General features: G+C 33.0%; 1 protein-coding gene across 1 annotated transcript; it reads right to left on the bottom strand.

Annotated features, from left to right (window-relative positions):
• Positions 1-201: 201 nt before the first annotated feature.
• LOC127728963 (uncharacterized) lies at positions 202-18059 on the bottom strand. Its single transcript, XM_052236542.1, has 6 exons — positions 18037-18059; positions 15958-16141; positions 10730-10883; positions 8704-8915; positions 7128-7276; positions 202-358 (listed from the first exon to the last, which is right to left on the bottom strand). The coding sequence occupies exons 1-6, from the start codon at positions 18057-18059 to the stop codon at positions 217-219; spliced, it is 864 nt and encodes a 287-aa protein (XP_052092502.1). The 3' UTR covers positions 202-216.
• Positions 18060-18593: the final 534 nt, after the last annotated feature.

Below are 18593 nucleotides of genomic sequence, written 5' to 3'. Positions count from 1 at the left end.
CGAAGAACGGTTTATTTATTCTCATTTAAAAACAGGAAATCTATGTAACTACGTGTAACTTGAAAAAACAAAATATGTCACACTTCGGAAAATTGTCGGTATGTTGAGCAAACAGCGGAATTCTTATCATAAAACTCTATTCCTTGTAGGTTCATAGACAAAAGGACAAACAGAAGTGGCTTTCATTATATATTTAATTAGTTACTTTATGTAGTTTTAAATACATGTTGCAAGGTTCCCTGGTTGGCTAACCTGGTTACTGTCGTAAACCCAAGCTAGAATGTTGTACAGTTCCCTGTCTTTGTCATAAATATGACGTCTCTCTGCCATCTCGTTAGAACACTGATGGTTATTACAACTGAAAATGAAAATAACAATTCATAAATTTCAAGCGTCCGAAGCGTTTTTCTCGATTTTCATTCCTAAGGAACGTTCAAACCCAAACATATGAAAGTGCAGTAATGTATGTCTATCAAGTTGGTTAAGAAATACAATTACATACGACAGCACAATGAAAATGAAAAATCTAATACCTAATGTGATAATATAGACAGAAAGTCATTTGGTTATAATTTGTAAAGAAACAAAAAGTAATCATTGAATAAAGTATCAAAAATGGATAATTTTGCAACATGAAATTAAACTTTTACTGCTAATAGGAAAATAACCAGATCCCTATATTATCACATGGTCGTTTGCTAACTGTGAAACTAGTTCAAATCTAACGCTGATATTACCTTAGCTGTATATGACAAAACCTTTCGGAATTTTGGGTCCTCAATGCTCTTCAACTTCGTACTTTGTTTGGCCTTTTCATTCGAGCGTCACTGATGAGTCTTTTGTAGACGAATCGCGTCTCTAGCGTACAAAATTTTAACCCTGGTACCTATGATGAGATTAATTATAAAGACAAACGAACTTTCTTTTCCACATTGATAACGTCTTGTAATAAAGTTTATTACAATGTCATCGGGGCTCCTGGACTTAAAGGGTCAATAAAATAGATCATCACGATAGTGTTTACATAAGTGTTGGAAAAAAATCAAAAAGTTCCGACTTTACATGCCCTGATAAAGATGACTTACAAAAAAAAAAAACAGGGCGAGTGTCATTAATAATACATAAGACACTTAACCTGTGTAACCACTTGCCTACTAAGGGTTATGTTAGGAGTTTAACGGTTGTGTTCTATTTATTTTTAGTTTAAAGTCATATGAAACGAGTTTCTAAAAACTTTAACGTTATCGAAACTATTGAACCAATGCATGCAGATATACTAAACTAAGTCTTGTTTGCATGTTTTTTTTTTAATATTTTTTACGAATCTATAATTTATTCGACAAATAATATTTCATTCAGTGATTGTTGATTGCAAGCTAATTGACTTTCGAGTTGTTGCCGAAGTTTACCGGATCGTGACATTGATAAACAACAAAAACAGAGCACGTGGAAATCGTGACAGATAAGTGAATTGACATGGTTTTTTTATATTTTCCATGCGTTCATATTTGTTATTTTAACTTTTCCTTAACAGTTATTAAATGATTTGTTGTATTTAATTTGTTCTTTAAGAATCTGTTTTTACTATTTACCTTCCATAGCACGTTTGTTTACATTCTTTCATTACGATTTTCCACTCGCACTTGCGCTGTGTGGTGGCCGAAGTTATAACGAGAGGTCTCGTATTTTAGGCAACTGCATACGGAAAAAATATCGGCGAATTAGTGACTAGGAAGTCAATTATTCAATATCGGTACATTTTCGAAGATTTTGATAATGTAAAGGATTTTCTTTTAAAAAAAGTTCATGTTCACTTCTTTTAGAGAAAAGCTATTTAGTATATAAAACATATTTAACTTTTTTTAATTTGAAGTTTCATATGATTTTAATGTAGATTTTTATAATATATTTATCTGTTCATGTTGCGACTCGTCTGATACATTGGTCAACTTGTTATTTGCTTCCATATTCATTGCTTTAACCACCAATATAATGTGATCTTTATCTCTATCTAACTGAATTATGTTAATAACCATATATAATACGTAAAGATGTGTAAACAAAATGATTGTGTCATTGACTTGATATGCACTTATAGTTTGCATTTTCATATTGTATTACCCACACGTAAAAGTAAAATCACAAAAATACTGAACTCCGTGGAAAATTCAAAAAGGAAAGTCCCCAATCAAATGGCAAAATCAAAAGTTCAAACCCATCAAACGAATGGATAACAACTGTCATATTCCTGACTTGGTACAGTAATTTTCTTATGTAGAAAATGGTGGATAAAACCTGGTTTTAAAGTTAGCTTAACCTCTCACTTGTATGACAGTCGCATCAAATTCCATTATATTGACAACGATGTGTGAACAAAACAAACAGACACGTTAGGTAAAAATGTCACAAATAGGGGTACAACAGCAATACGAACCCCACCAAAACTGGGGGTGATCTCAGGTGCTCCGGAAGGGTAAGCAGATCCTGCTTCACATGTGGCACCCGTCGTGTTTCTCATGTTATTACAAAGCCGGTAAATAGTCTAATTCGGTAGGTCACATTCGTGAAAAGGGAACGGGATTGTAGTTACGACATAAGGAACATATCCGATATCATCTGTGAAACGGATATTCCATAAGGGTCAACCAACTCGTGATGGCGTCCATAAAATTTACTGAGTGATGATTTCAACTGCACCATTTAGAATTCTTGGTTTAAAAATGAAAAGGTCATGATTGGGAAGCTGAAATCATCTCTTTTGTTTTAAAGTTTTGTTTTCAACCGACCCTCATAGTCAATTTCTAGATATAAGTCCTAATCGAATGGCAAAATCAAAAGCTCAAACACATCAAACGAATGGATAAACAACTGTCATATTCCTGACTTGGTACAGGCATTTTCTTATGTAGAAAATGGTGGATTGAACCTGGTTTTATAGCTAGCTAAACCTCTCACTTGTATGACAGTCGCATCAAATTCCATTATATTGACAACGATGCGTGAACAAAACAAACAGACACAATAGGTTAAAATGTCAAAAATAGGGGTACAGCAGTCAACATTGTGTTATCATCTTAATCACTATAAAAGCAAACAAATGTAACGAAGAAGCATTAAAAGGCATACATCAAATTTAACATCCTCATTTTGCTTATATTATACGATTTTATTTATCAATGTAAAATCCATCCATAAAGGATGGACGTTTTTAAGTACTGGCGTAAAATTGCGTGTTTGAAATTCGCACAGGTAGACATAAAATAATTTTGTCGTTCAAAGTATGACGGGATACATAAATACAGAGTCACGTAAAATGGATATCACAAAAAACAGACTTAACAGTAAAAGTAATATTAATAAATAAAATAATTGTGTGGTTCAAAGTATGACGGGATACATAATTACAGAGTCACGTCAAATGTATATCACAAAAAATAACCAGACTTAACAGTAAAAGTAATATTTATAAATAAAATAACTTTGTCGTTCAAAGTATGACGGGATACATAAGCACAGAGTCATGTCAAATGGATATCTAAAAAAACAGACTGAACAGTAAAAGTAATATTAATAAAGACAAATAAAAGAATACTATAACATGTTATTAAGATGATAAACAACGTCAGTACGCAAAATCTATACTTCAAGACCATCGTGTAATATTTGTGAAGTTGATACGGAATATTTATCAACAAGTTCTTGGTACCTTCCGATGAAATTTTTTAGAAAAAGGACGAGACGTTCTTTGACATACCCCTGGTTCATCAACTTTCTGCTCAGACACTGGTGACGTTTTACAAAGTCTGAGTAGGAAATTAGTTTTCTTGGTCAATCTTTATACGGCATTGCATGAATTTTTCGTACCTCTTACGAACTATCCAAGTTAAGAATCTGTTTTTACTATTTAACTTCTATAGCACGTTTTTTTTACATTCTTTCATTACGGTTTTCCATAGCACGTTTGTTTACATTCTTTCATTACGATTTTTTAATATTTTTTACGAATCTATAATTTATTCGACAAATAATATTTCATTCAGTGATTGTTGATTGCAAGCTAATTGACTTCCGAGATATATAAATTCAGGACCACATTTCTAAAAGCTAGTGCTAGTATTCAAATGTGTTTGTGCGTTTAAAAAAAACCTATATTTTCAAAAGTCATATGACACGTGAAATCTGTCATCTGACGCATTATGAATGAGTTAGATATTACTTCAATTCGCAAGTTGTTTATCGCGTGCGATTAAGAGAACACTTAAAGCTTTTCTATTGTGAATGATAACGACTGAGTTGTGGTGGACATATATATGTTCAGCTGGATTATATTATGGATATAATTCATCTAACTTCTGTAAATGTCTGACGAAGATAAGTCATTACATTCAGACGGACATTGAAGTCAGAACTGAGATTTTTCCATTGTTCGATCTAATCCTTAGAGACTGCATGCGCAGCAAGAAAGCAACACGTACCATGTTTGTATGTATTTAGGATTTTTCTCGACTGGAAATTGTACTTGAAATTTCACGTATCCTTGATATGCACGTTATTCATTTACATAAAATTGAGAATGGAAATGGGGAATGTGTCAAAGAGACAACAACCCGACCATAGAACAGACAACAGCAGAAGGTCACCAACAGGTCTTCAATGCAGCGAGAAATTCCCGCACCCGGAGGCGTCCTTCAGCTGGCCCCTAAACAAATATATATACTAGTTCAGTGATAATGAACGCCATACTAAACTCCAAATTGTACACAAGAAACTAAAATTAAAAATAATACAAGACTAACAAAGGCTAGAGGCTCCTGACTTGGGACAGGCGCAAAAATGCGGCGGGGTTAAACATGTTTATGAGATCTCAACCCTCCCCCTATACCTCTAGCCAATGTAGAAAAGTAAACGCATAACAATACGCACATTAAAATTCAGTTCAAGAGAAGTCCGAGTCTGATGTCAGAAGATGTAACCAAAGAAAATAAACAAAATGACAATAATACATAAATAACAACAGACTACTAGCAGTTAACTGACATACCAGCTCCAGACTTCAATTAAACTGATTGAAAGATTATGTCTTCATCATATGAATATCAGGCACAATCCTTCCCGTTAGGGGTTTAGTATCATACCATCATAACATATATGAGAAGAACATAACCCGTGTCATGCCAACAACTGGTTTTTAAATAAATGTGTTTAGTGCCGATGCAAAGACCCTATAAGTGAATCAATATTAACGCCAAAATATGCAATCTTTAATGACCTGACAACAGTATCGTAACTATATCCCTTCTCAATAAGTCTATTTAAAGGTTTTGTTAGCTTCAGAGGTGAATACTGACATTTTTGTGCTTTATAAAGAATATTTCCATAAAATTGGATGTGAAACACCTGAACGTATAAGAAGTCTGCATGTTGAGCTATATTTACGAATGATGTCCTTATACCGATGATAAAATTTAGTAAATGTTTTGACTAGTTTGTGATATCGAAAACCCTGATGTAATAATTTTTCAGTAATACATAAATTTCTCTCGTTAAAATCTAAAACATTGTTACATACACCCACATTTGTTGCCGTGTAAAATATTAATGTTCACATAGGCAAAGATAAATAAATTCAGTACCACATTTGTAGAAGCTAGTGCTAGTATTCGCATGTGTTTGTGTGTTTTAAAAAAACCTCTTTTTTTCAAAAGTCATATGACATGAGATTCTTGAAATTATAATGTTTTGGAAAATTGTGAACCAATGCATGTATATATATATACTAAGCTAAGTTCTCTATGCACGATTTTTTTTACAATTATTACGAATCCTTTATAAATAATCGACAAAAAATATTTCATTCAGTAAAAATTTTCCCTCCTAATTAACTTTCGCTTTTTATGGCGAAGTTTACCGATCCTGACCTTAATAGACAATCAACATAGACTCGTGGAGCACGTGTAAAAAAAGTGGGGTGATATACACGTATTAGCGATGTTTATTTTTTTTAAATATATATTCCGTGCGTTTCTATTTGATTATTGAATTTTGTCATAACAGTTTAATAATTTGGTGTATTAAGTTGTTCTTTCAGAATCAATTAACAATATTTTCTATCCATTGCACGTTTGTTTACATTCTTTAAATCACGGATTTCCCCGCATTTGCGCACTACGGTTGCCGAAGTTCTATCGAAGGGTCTCGTGGTTAAGGTCACTGCATACATAATGATTGGCGGCGATTTAGTGTACGGGAAGACAATAATTCAGTAGCAACACATTTCTAAAGATTTGATAAGGTAAAGGATTTTATTTTAAAAGAAAGTTCATGTTCAAGTGTTTTTATAGTAAAACTTAGCCATTCAAGTATATAAATAAAATTGAGAATGGAAATGGGGAATGTGTCAAAGAGACAACAACCCGAACATAGAGCAGTCAACAGCTGAAGGCCACCAATGGGTCTTCAATGCAGCGAGAAACTCCCGCACCCGGAGGCGTCCTTCAGCTGGCTCCTAAACAAAGTATACTAAAACATATTCAACTTTTTGTTTTAAATTTGAAGTATCAGAAAATTATGAAATGAAAAAGCACTTTGTAAATTTACGGCGTTCGAAGCACTTTCCTGGATTTACCAGGAACGCTAAAAGACAATCATTGAAAGCAAAGGACGTATAAATATCCGAATATTGGAGGATCCATATGACAAAAAAATCAGGACCTAAAAAGAATTGTCAGATTCTTCTAATGTCAAATTTGTCTGAGGGAGTTGGAGCCATAATTTCTTAATCATTTCGTAATTTGTAACGGATAATTTAAGAAAATTTGTTATAAATCATGTCAGAAGCGAGGAAATGACTGATAAGCTGATGATATTTTCAGTTACTAACAATCCACCAGCAGTCCTCTCCATCTGAACCGTTCAAATCAACGTTAATACGAACTTGAAAATATTAACCGAACACGCGAATGATTGGTTCAATGTCAATACTTGACGTCGAATATTGTTGAAAGTGACATACTGTGTTAACCCTTAATTAAACGAGGGTTCATAAGGCAAGATAAATATAATGATCAGACAGAACAAAAAATAAAGTAAACACAAGCTTCGATAAAAGCCAGAAATCGAGAACTTACGATGACATTACATTTCCATGTGGGTTTCTATGATCTGCGTTGAACCAAGCTGATGTACCTTGCGCAAAATATTCTTTATCGTTAGACATAGCATACGATGATGCACTCCAAGTACCATGACTTCTGGCAGCGTTATATGCGTTAGTTATCTTAAAATAAATGTCATACAATATATATGATTAACATTTAATCAATATAAGTACATTAGATGCTAGCAATTTATAATAATGCCTTTATTGAGATGCATTTTTATAAAACCGTACAGCCGAGGTGAAATATTAACTGACAATATGTTTCATAAAACATGTATAACTGCTATGTCATTCTGGGTCTATTGTGTCAGTGAAAAAACATCTGATATATTAATTCAGGAATTTACATTTACGGATATTCTAAATTGAAGAAAAAAGCTCAGATCATACGAAATTCTATAAAACTAGAATCGAATTAATTGCTCTGAAAGGAGGAGTATCTTATATCTCGTCCGCATCCGTCTAACACGCCTTTTCAGACAAAAAGTCAAGATACTCTAGCAATATTTAAAGAAGTAAATGGTATCTCATTATGCTGTAATTGAACCTTTGTAAAGATCAGATAAAGAATTTATACTAAATCCGTATGATATGTATTGATTGATATCTAAGTCTGGGAATACATGATAGATTTGTAAGTTGTTATTGGCTTTGAACAAGACCTTTCCAACTGATTTTTACAACTTGTTCGTAGTTTGTCCTGTTACAACGCTATCACAGGTTGTGGTGAATGGGGTTGGCGCTCAGAAACATGTTTAACTTTGTAACTTATCCATTAAATGTGTGTCCTGATTGATATTTTAGTCTGGGATTTTTTTTATTTGTGTTAAAGGGCTTTGAACTTGCTTTCAGTAACGGCGAGTACTCTTATATCGGTATTTTGTGTTTTGTCTGTCCCACAGAAGCTAATAAGTCTCTGTTTATCATTGATTATTGTTTGCAAAAGTTGCTTTGGTTTAGAATTGAGTGGAAGTTTCAAATAAGCAATTATCGATTCAATGTTTTATAAAAAAGCAGGAATTATACCAAAGTGCAGTAATTTTGTTTTTTTGATAAATTAAACATAGCTAGATTTGTATCGTAATCATGTTACAAAACTGTATACATGGATTTTGCTCACTGTTGTAGACCGTAATTAGTGAGTTTTCTATTGACTGTTCCAATCGTCGTCATAGACGGGCCAAGTTGTATTCTTATCGATCAAATGATACACCATCCATGATCTGTAGCACGGTCCGACGTGTCTCCATGCAGAGTTGTCGTGTTACGGGCGTGACTTGTTTTCGTTTTAAAGTTTTGGAATAGTACAGAAAGGCATGAATAGTGACAAGGTATATTTTTTTCCGCCTTAAAATTTACGAAATATGATGATTATTTTCATTATTTCATGCGCATGACAAATGACCCCAAATCAATTCGAAATGAATTAAGGTTTAAGCAATTGATTTTTTGTAATAACTGTCAAAAGGTTGTAACGGAGTAGTATTTAGAAAGTATTATGACTATTCGCAAGATATGCTCTACATAAGAAAACCGTTTTTTACCCGTGATTTCATGCTTCCATCAAGCGCATAGCCGTGAATTGTATGAGCGAATTCATGTATCAGAACATTAAAGCCATAACGATAGGGATCTTGACTGTCACACAACAGATTGTCATCTAGAATGGAAGCCAAACGACCACCGGAACCAGCTGTAGTTGACCATTTCCTACCATCAAACGTACATGTAGATGAACAACTACCACTGCAGATTCCTTAAAAAAAACCGATTTGATAAAGAAGAGAAAATCACAAAACGTAGTGAAAAATCGTAAAAAATGGACAAAAAGACAAATGACGATGAATAAATAAAGACATTCTAATTAACTTAAAGTATAAGAAAGGTGAGTCTTCACAAGATATTTTTTCATTTTCCATTTTTCCGATTAGATAAAATTGCTTTTGTTTAATGAATCAGATTATCTTTCAATGAGTTCCTTATTCGGACAAAAATTCTAGCCCCATTCTCTTACTTTCATATTCTTGATTACGGTTTTGGAACTGATTGAACTGTAAAACAAAATGATGAACATATGGTATTCATAAACATGTTTACAAGGTATTTAATGATTTTTAAAAATAATTATAAAGTTCAATAGTTGTTTAACAATTGAAATCACAAGTATCAGATTTCGTTTTGGATATATTTTTAATGTAAGATTACTGGGCAATTGAATAATTTTGTATGCTGATTTATGAAAAATAAGTCAAAAATGAAGAAAAGGGGCAGCTGAATATAAATGTGTACGAAAAAAAAAATAAGTCAATAGTGAGATGTAAGGAGAAACCCATGTTAATCTATTGATAGAGTACAATTAACGGGCCTTGCTTCATATATAGCATCCCGTGTTGTCGTGTACACACTTAACATTATCATAGTTTTGATAAAATGTTAAGGCAGTCGAGATCTGGTATATTGCTTGTTGCTTGTCATTGAATTTTGATTGTTGAACAAAGCACTATTTTATTCCAATAAAAGTGAAAATATCAAGACATTGTAAAAATAATTGTGATTCAATGTGGAAAGATATGTGGCCAAAATAGAAATTTATACAACGAAAAGTAACCACAAACGAAAGCAAATATATAAAACTAAAGGCAAGCTACATGGACTCCACCGAAATTGGGATGAAACTTACACCCGTAGCGGTTAACCGAATATGATGGAGCCCATAGAACTTCCGAAGTGATGATTTGAATTCAATTAGCATGAATCTACGTATAAGCCGTTCTCTCTTCGACAGCAATCCGTTACCCAGGAATTATAGATAAAATGTACAGACCATGCAATATCGTGTTAATTTAGAAACATGAACGCCATATGCAGGTGCTGTCAGAAAATGTTACTTCAAATGAAAGAGACACTATTGGTAGAATTGAGTCTCGACGACATTGAAAAATTTGTAAAATCTATGTTACAACATGTTTTCGTTTTAAACCTAGACAGTAATTTAATCTTAAGTTCTTGGTTTGACACCTGCCGATTTTGTATTTAACAATTTTCGTCTCTCCTGTAGATGACTGGTTCATAAGGCTACTTCTATATTATGTTTGTTTGTGTTTCTTGTAAATAACTTTATCAATCTCTTTTATTACAACATATTGAAATGAACTCTCTCCATTGGGCTAGAGGTATAGGGGAAGTGTTGAGATCTCACAAAACATGTCAGGAAATTCTGGCCTTTGTAAGCCTTGTATGTTTTTTAATTTTAATTCATTTATATATTTTGGAGTTTAGTTTGACGTCCATTTTCATTGAACTAGTAGTCATTTTTGTTTAGGGGCCAGCTGAAGCCCGCCTCCGGGTGCGGGATTTTCCTCGCTGTGTTGAAGACCCATTGGTGGCCTTCGGCTGTTTTCTGCTCTTTGGTCGGGTTGTTGTCTCTTTGACACATTCCCTATTTCCATTCTCAATTTTAATTGTCTGATCTGAAAGGTGTTATAATGCAGTTAATTGGGAAAATGATCTACATAGAATACGCAATTTTTAGATTAAAGCGTACGGAACATTCTGTATTTTCATAATTACCTCTACATTCTGGTCTATCTGCCATATACGCGTAATCAGGGTAAACTGCCATTGATTCGGCCTTTGTGAACACACCAACTTGTGCTCTTGATGCAAGAGTGTGACAATATGTTGAAGGCATATGTGCTACCATTCTGCTGACAATTACTGCAGCCTGGAAGAAGTTAGAGGCTCTAAAGATCATGTATTGCTTACATGATTAACAACAGAGGACTACACAAAAAATTTTATTAGCTAGACTAGTTATTAATACAATGCAATTTTGTCAAAAGATTTAATTTTCCAATATTCTAATGACTCCAATCACAGGTCTTAGTTTCCATTTTTGATGACATGCTTGCTAAAACACATTCGACATATCGCAGACCGTCTAAGAAGTATAACTGCCAAATTTGTCACCATTTGGATTAATGGTTGATTTCGACAAATAACAGTGGTGACTATATTGAATGACTGGACGGTTATGCAAGAGGATCATCTAAGGAGTATTTTAGTAAAGTTTGGTTCAATTTGGCTAGGGCATTTGTTTTATAACTATTCTTATCATTCAACCAATCACTGCTCATGGCGGGCATCTTGGAGGTACGTCTGGCTTATCTGATAGAATTTTGGGATGTATTCCTGCCAAGAATGCCTCAATTTGCCGAGGTGTAGTTTAGCCCTAAGATCTATTTATAGGAATAGCGGCCATTTTGATTTGGTAGCTAGGTCATCAGACAGTCTACCCCCTTAGGATGATTCAGACCATCTTTTGGTTTAAATTCGCCCAGTGATTTCAGAGGAGAGGGATATTTGAAATAGTTTACGGACAACGGCCGAGGTCGCATCGTTATTTTTAGTTACGATGAACTACTCTGCTTTATAATACCCTTGTTAAAGTTGAGGGGATGACACGTGGGTGCTCATTTCCTTATTCCGCTTTTTGTAAATTTTCTCACTTCCCACTTTTTTCTTTCTTTTGTCCCAGATTCCACTTTTTCTACCTGACGCCGCAGCTTACTTGCAGCAGCTTCTAGTATGTAGCGGGCAGGGGCTTGAAATGCTTGACCCAAAAGTTTTCCTCAAAATTATGAGTATTTTGGAAATTGCTAAGTCAGTATGACAAGATATGATCTGGTCAGTATAATATAAGCATTTGTTAAAAGTAACATATATAAGTTTCTATATTTTATTCATTTTGAGAATCAGAGATTTTCATTAATATTCAGGATAAATAACAATTTTAAGTAGTAAGATAATTAAATTATAGACTCTTAAATGATATGACAAGAATCTATTCAGTATACATGTAATAATTTATCTCTACACTCAAGAGATGATTAATAAAATCTTTATGATTGCAGGATAACTTTGGCCGTACAATTCAAATAAAAATAACACTTGCTATTACCAATATAATTGTATGTTGGTGTGTCAGAAAAATACTTAAAAGGCTGATTCCTGCTATATTACTAAGAAAATAAAATACCCTTACAGAAAATACTAATTTCAAGTGAATTTAGTCAGAATACCTCTTTCTGACAGTTTTGTAAATAGTAATAACTCATACCTCACCAGTTATATAAAAAAAAATGTTTATTATCATTAGTTATATTCAGAACCTTTCCTGAATAACTAACAATAAAATACAATTTATACCTTAAATAAACTGTTTTGTTTATTATAATTTCCAGACCTTTAGGAAATTATCCCTTAATTGCCTAATGTTTTCCTATTTAATTTTATTTATTAGAAGAAAAAAACAAACGTTAACAGTCATGAAATACAATGTCAATGAACAATTTCAATAATCCTAACTTTAAAAGATAAACTAGAAATAAAGCTTTGCCAGCAATAATACGATAATTAACCCAAAAGATATTTTAAAACAGTTTTAAGAACTTTCCTAAATTTACTAAAAGAATAAAATACTTTAAGCAAAAGATCAAAAATGTAGGAGTCCGGCTCCTAAGAGTCCGCTAAAAATGAAATTTTCCTTTCTAACTTAGAAAACGCTAAATTTACTATTTTCCTTTACAATTTAACCCCCCCAAAAAAATGAAGTTTGTGAGAAAAATTAACCATATTGACAAAAATTACTGATGAGCGAAATAAAATACTAACTGTAACGACCAAAGATTTAAGCAGAACTGACGAACAAGCGTCGAAATTACGTCAATGTTGGATTGTTGGCAAAGTTGGAAAATTGTTGGATCGCGCGCTTGCTGTCCAACGAAATATTTGAATTCTCAAATAAATTACAAAAATCATAATAATATACAATTTTAGTAACAGTCATATAATAAACAAATTTTGCATGGTACTAAACAAATTTCTATAGTAGCTAAAAATACACCAATAAAACTTCACCGGAAGTCACAATACGTAAACAACATTGCCAAAAGTTATGTGTGTCACCGGCTAACCAAAATGACAAATATCAAGGATAGTGAGCATTAACATCTGCAAAACATTGAAGACGTTGACTACAAATACTAAAAGGAATTACAAAGAGTATTTGAAAACAGTTGCCGAAACGTAAAAATAGTGTTTTTATTGAAAAATCGTCCCAAGTGACACATGGGTTCCACTGCGCATGTCAGTACATTTCATTCATAAAATTCAAGCAAGGTGCGTCGATTTACTACGAGATTTACTACGATCTACTACAGTTGCTACAATTGGATCATCACAAAAATACAAGACATTCAGTGGATTATTACTATGAACTGGTAAATTATAACATGAACTTCAAATAGTTTATCAAATATTCAAATGACAGTAATTCAATATTTCTAGAAAATCATAATATTGTAATTGTTCTAACTTTACTTAATTAAATGTTAATTAAAACTTATTTGCTTCAATTATGAATATGTTTCAGACTACAATCATTACAAGTAATATAGTACAAGTTATTTCACACAGTTACTGTTTCCTACATAATAAGACTTTCATAAAAAAAAAACAGAATATTAAACAATATGCTTTATTAATACCAATTAAAACATACATCAAAAATATATCTTCTCCCTGTCTATGTAAACTTACATGTACATCACACATGTCACAATAAAATACATGTACCTTAGTCTTCGTACTCTACAAGTACTTCAAATTTTACTAGCAGTGATCCGACCCCCACCTGTTTCATAACTTGATATTCGTCACAGAATTTCTAACGGATATAGGGACGGAAAGGATGTGTTTACTGCTTTTTCTCTCATAAATATTCTTTTTATCGCTTTAAAAGAGAAACACTAGAAAGCCTGCTGAACTTAGCGAGGTCCACAAACTGCGCGTTTGTAAATGATGCAGAACGAAATTACAGGCTATCACATCTATACTATTAAATGAGAAAACCTCATTTTGTGTGTCGCTTCTCTTCTTTCCACAATAAATTAATCACCATGCCTCTGTATCCTATAGGTACCATGCATAGTCGAATTTGTCATCCTCGCTTATGATTATTCAGTTTGGGTTATTTTGGGAGAAAAACGAAAATAAAGGCGTCCGAATATTGTTTCTGTCATCGGACAGACTTTTAAGTCATGGGCAAGACTTCCATTTAGGACAATTATTTTCGCGTTTTACTGAACACCATGATCATACATATACTATAAATAAAGTGTATTTGCTATTTACTATCAATTCAAAGTTTACTATCCGCGGCTGTCACTGATATAAAATATAGAGAGTCTCTATAATGACTATATCGCCTAGGATAGTATTACAACTTGGAATTGATAGTAAATAGCAAATACACTTTATTTATAGTATATGTATGTTCATAGTCTACAGAAAAACAGAAAACAAAAAATAACGGACTTTGGAAAAAAGGGGGAGGGCTACAAAAAATTGTCCTATCACCAAGTACCTATAACTTTTGATACCTCTCCTGAAATTCTCAAGTCATAAAATCTTTTACAAAAATTCATCCTACAATAGTTTACATACTTTCAACCAACTCAACGATTTCGCGGGTGTGTTCTAGTGTAAATAGAGTTATGTTGAACATGCTGTTGCTCAGATTACAACCCTTCTTTTAATCAATGTTAGTTCTGCAACATTTTACAATGAGATTGGCAGGAATATTCCTATATTTAGCAGGATTTAAGAATATTTCGTTCACTGGCCTAAAATAAATGCACGGAGATACAAACGGGGTACATGGCATAAACTTATTGACACCGTGGGAGTGAAGCAAAATCAACAGAGATCTTTCGTCCACAAATGGAGACACAGGCACTTTATTATTCCGGTCATGGACATTATCAAGCCATATAACCGCAGCTGGTTGTAGGCAATGCTGGGTATATTTACTACAATGATGTAGCAAACAATTTGGAAGAGATGTTCCGCTACATTTCCAAGAAGACTGTTTCTTTTTGGACACAAAATAAATCAAAATCGTCGCCCTTCGTGACACCATTTACCACATCTCAAATTAACCGTAAACAGGAAAATTTGAAGAAAGAGTTCAAAATTTAATCGTATTGTCGCTGAATATAGAATTCAAGTTGAACATCAAACTGGTGAATTAAAAAGTTATAAATCAATGAGTACATTACTGGAGGCATCCGAGACCAAAATTAACTGACAATGTAGAAACACGTGCGCCCTTGTCAATAGACATAAAACATGTTAATAACATCTACTACAAGACTGCAGATTTGTTTTTCTATTTTCCAAATTGCATCAAGGAAGTTAGCGGCTAAACGTCTATAAAATGAAATAAAATATTGAAGCCCTTCCTGTGCTTCATACTCATTCAAAACATAAAGTTTATTTCAATTACCAAATACTTAACAACCAAAACAAGAAACGGTGAAAAATAATTGGGTAAATCCATACCATTTTGACTCTGTTGAATAGTTGTCTCATTGGCAATAAAAAATTCAAGCAATTAAACCACAAATTTTACTCATAAACATTATGCGATCAGAACTATTTTTTTTCAATTCTAATTTTTGAGACGACCAAACATCTTACCTTGTCGTAGCCGTTATCAACTGTAGGCGAAGACAATTGTTTAAAAGGTCTATTAGGAGTTGACATTTCAGGAAAAGAAAATGTTGAGATGTTTAAAACGAATTAATTTAATTTAACATCGCACCAGATTGAGTATCGTCTTTAGATTTATTCAACAAATTTTTGCTTTAATATCCGTGTATATAACAAAATTTGCGAATAATAAAGATTAATTGTTGTTGAGAAATGTAACAACACATTACAGTTCAGTTAAATACCTTTTGGTGTGCTGCATTAGAACTAGCTGCTGTTGCTGCAATGTCTATACTATTTGCAGAATGGTAAGATATAATTGATCCACTACCACAGACTACATATTTATGTTTGAAGGATGTTCTTTTTGTTGATAGTTGAGCAGAATATTTTGAACTAGAACATGTTATTCTAGTGAAGGCCTCCGACCTGAAAGGTTAAATCGAAATAAATGAAGCAATTATGTAAGTATTTATAAATAACTACCAAAACATTAAGTATAAATGAGAACTTCGTATTTGGTTGTGAAGCAAACACCGATAAAAAACGATAATTTTTTTATGATTCGTGATCGTCGTTCTTATTGCTCTCGCGTGTGTGTGCGTAATTTCGTATGTAGTTGAGTGGTTCGGGTTGGTTTTATATTTCTGAGCCTTACATTATAATAAAGTTATGCACGATTATAATCAAACCTTTAAGCAGTGTTGAGCCTGTAGACCTAAAAACTGAACAAAGCAACTCAAAATAAAAAAACAAAATGGCTTCAGAAAAAATGCATAGATATGTGTTAGGAAAAGCACAAGATATAAAAAAGAAAAGAAATCGACAACTAAAATAGAAAGACAAACAAGAGACAATATGAAAAAATAGAAAAATAACGACGAGCAACACGAACCCCACAACAAACTAGGGTGAACTCAAATGCTCTCTGAGGGAATCAATTCCGTGTCCTACAATAGCACGTACCGTAATATTCAGGGTAATGGTCAACGTTCTCAAAATTTCATAAAGGAGGCAAAGGAAAATTAAGAGAGGACGACAGTTCAAACTACTCTTGTGAGGCAGACACATCGTACTAACGGACAAATAGATTTGTCAAGAATATATCAAATTTTATTGAGTAGAGATTTTCAACCAGCCAAATTGCTTCCTCGTAAATTGTTCTGCCCTTGTTAAAGATGTTTTGGGCAATAACAAACCTTTATACAAATCTATCTGTTTATAAAAATTCGTAAATGTGTCTCGTGTGCGATACTGCTGTCAGTGTAAAAGTGTAATGTTGAATACCAAAAACTGTCAATTTATCAGTAAAATACAGAAAAAAAAGAAAAAGAAGTTTATTTCCAAGTTTGAAAACATTCCATGAAGGTATTTTAAAGTAATTGATATCTAAACAAATGTAATCCCAGACTGTATGTAAATAATGATAGTAAAAGAGAAAACTTACTTAACTAATTGGCAAAATAAGGAAAATTTTGGTCCAGATGAAATTTCTGCCAAACTGTTCTGAATTCTTTGAAAGTTTGACAAATTTATAGATTTCCAAACATTTTTAATCTCAGACTATCTAAATGATTGCTGCAAAAAGAAATAGTCCATTCATCAGTAAAATACTGAAAAATAAAAATAAAAAACTCTAAGTTTTAGTCTAGATACTGTCTTTTGGTCATACAAATCTTCTTTCCATGATAAAATTCCATGAAGGTTTCACAAAGTTATTGATGTCTCAAAACACTTTAACCACATACTGAACTTAAATTTTAACGACGCCGACGACGGCGATATCGACGACGATCTATAGGATCGCTGTGCCTCGCTTCAGCGTCAAAATGTCGTGTTTATAGATTTTATTTAAGTAAGACTGAAGAAGGGTAGTTTCTAAGCAGAGATCTGAACAAATGGGCCTAAAAGTGTACAAAAAATGTTTGGCGAGGGCTGTTAGTTGAACATTATGACGGGACACCATAACTATTTTGAAAAAAGGTGCCTATCCCTCGCTTACATTTAATAAACATGTAATCACTATATGCGTACTGATTTTTTTATTAGTTTTATTGGATTTGAACTAGCTTTTAGTAACTGAGAGTACTCTCATATAAGTACTTTGTGTCTTTATTGTTTTTGTTAGTTGTTTTGTGCTTTGTATCGATCTGATGAGGCAAGCCAATTTCAATAGATTTTTATGGTTTGTTTTATGTTCTTAGACCGTTAGTTTTGCCGTTTCAACTGTTTAACATTTGTTATGTCGGGCACTTTTATAGCTTTATATGCGGTATTCGTTTAGCTAATTATTGAAGGTTGTACGGTGACCTATAGTTACTAACCTCAACATCATTTGGTCCTTCATGGAAAATTGACTCATTGGCAATCATACCATATTTTCTTCTTTTAAATCATATCAAAAAGCTTTCCCTGACACGCCCTACCGTCTAAATAATTACAGAAAAGATTATAAATGAAAGTACAGAAAATGAGAGATATATTCATAATTGTTTTTGTTAATACTTACGACAGGATTTTCATCAATGCAGCTTCCTCATTAGTTGGTGGAGGGGTGCAAAGCACACCTTTAAAATAGTGTTTAAAAAGTGAACATTACATATTGAAAACAATAAACTTATAAGGAATACGCGTAACTGACTTGAGAAATCATTGTTTTATCAATTTAAATTTGCAATGTGCACATGTTTTATTAATATGAGTGCACCATTGAGCACCATTGAGCCACCGTATATTTCAGATATTTTTACCTTTCAGATGCAGGTGAAAATTTAATATCTTTCTATTCTAAATATATTTTAACTATCTAGGTCAGGGCGGATCCAGGGTCCGAGGAAAAGGGGGTGGGGCGTAACTGTCTAAAATGGTAAAAATATAGATC

Source organism: Mytilus californianus, unplaced genomic scaffold (genome assembly GCF_021869535.1).
Source record: "Mytilus californianus isolate M0D057914Y unplaced genomic scaffold, xbMytCali1.0.p SCAF_2, whole genome shotgun sequence".
NCBI lineage: Eukaryota > Metazoa > Mollusca > Bivalvia > Mytilida > Mytilidae > Mytilus > Mytilus californianus.
The sequence above is the reverse complement of the archived record's forward strand: the minus strand, read 5'-3'. Positions and strand labels throughout refer to the sequence as shown.

What these genes read in the sequence shown, in the direction of transcription:
- LOC127728963 (XM_052236542.1), bottom strand. Translation starts at nt 18,059, where the DNA reads ATGAAGGACCAAATGATGTTGAG. An exon ending in AAGGACCAAATGATGTTGAG is followed by an intron (nt 16,142 to 18,036) that starts GTTAGTAACTAT and finishes TTAACCTTTCAG; the next exon opens with GTCGGAGGCCTTCACTAGAA. An exon ending in ATGGAAGCATGAAATCACGG is followed by an intron (nt 7,277 to 8,703) that starts GTAAAAAACGGT and finishes ATTTATTTTAAG; the next exon opens with ATAACTAACGCATATAACGC.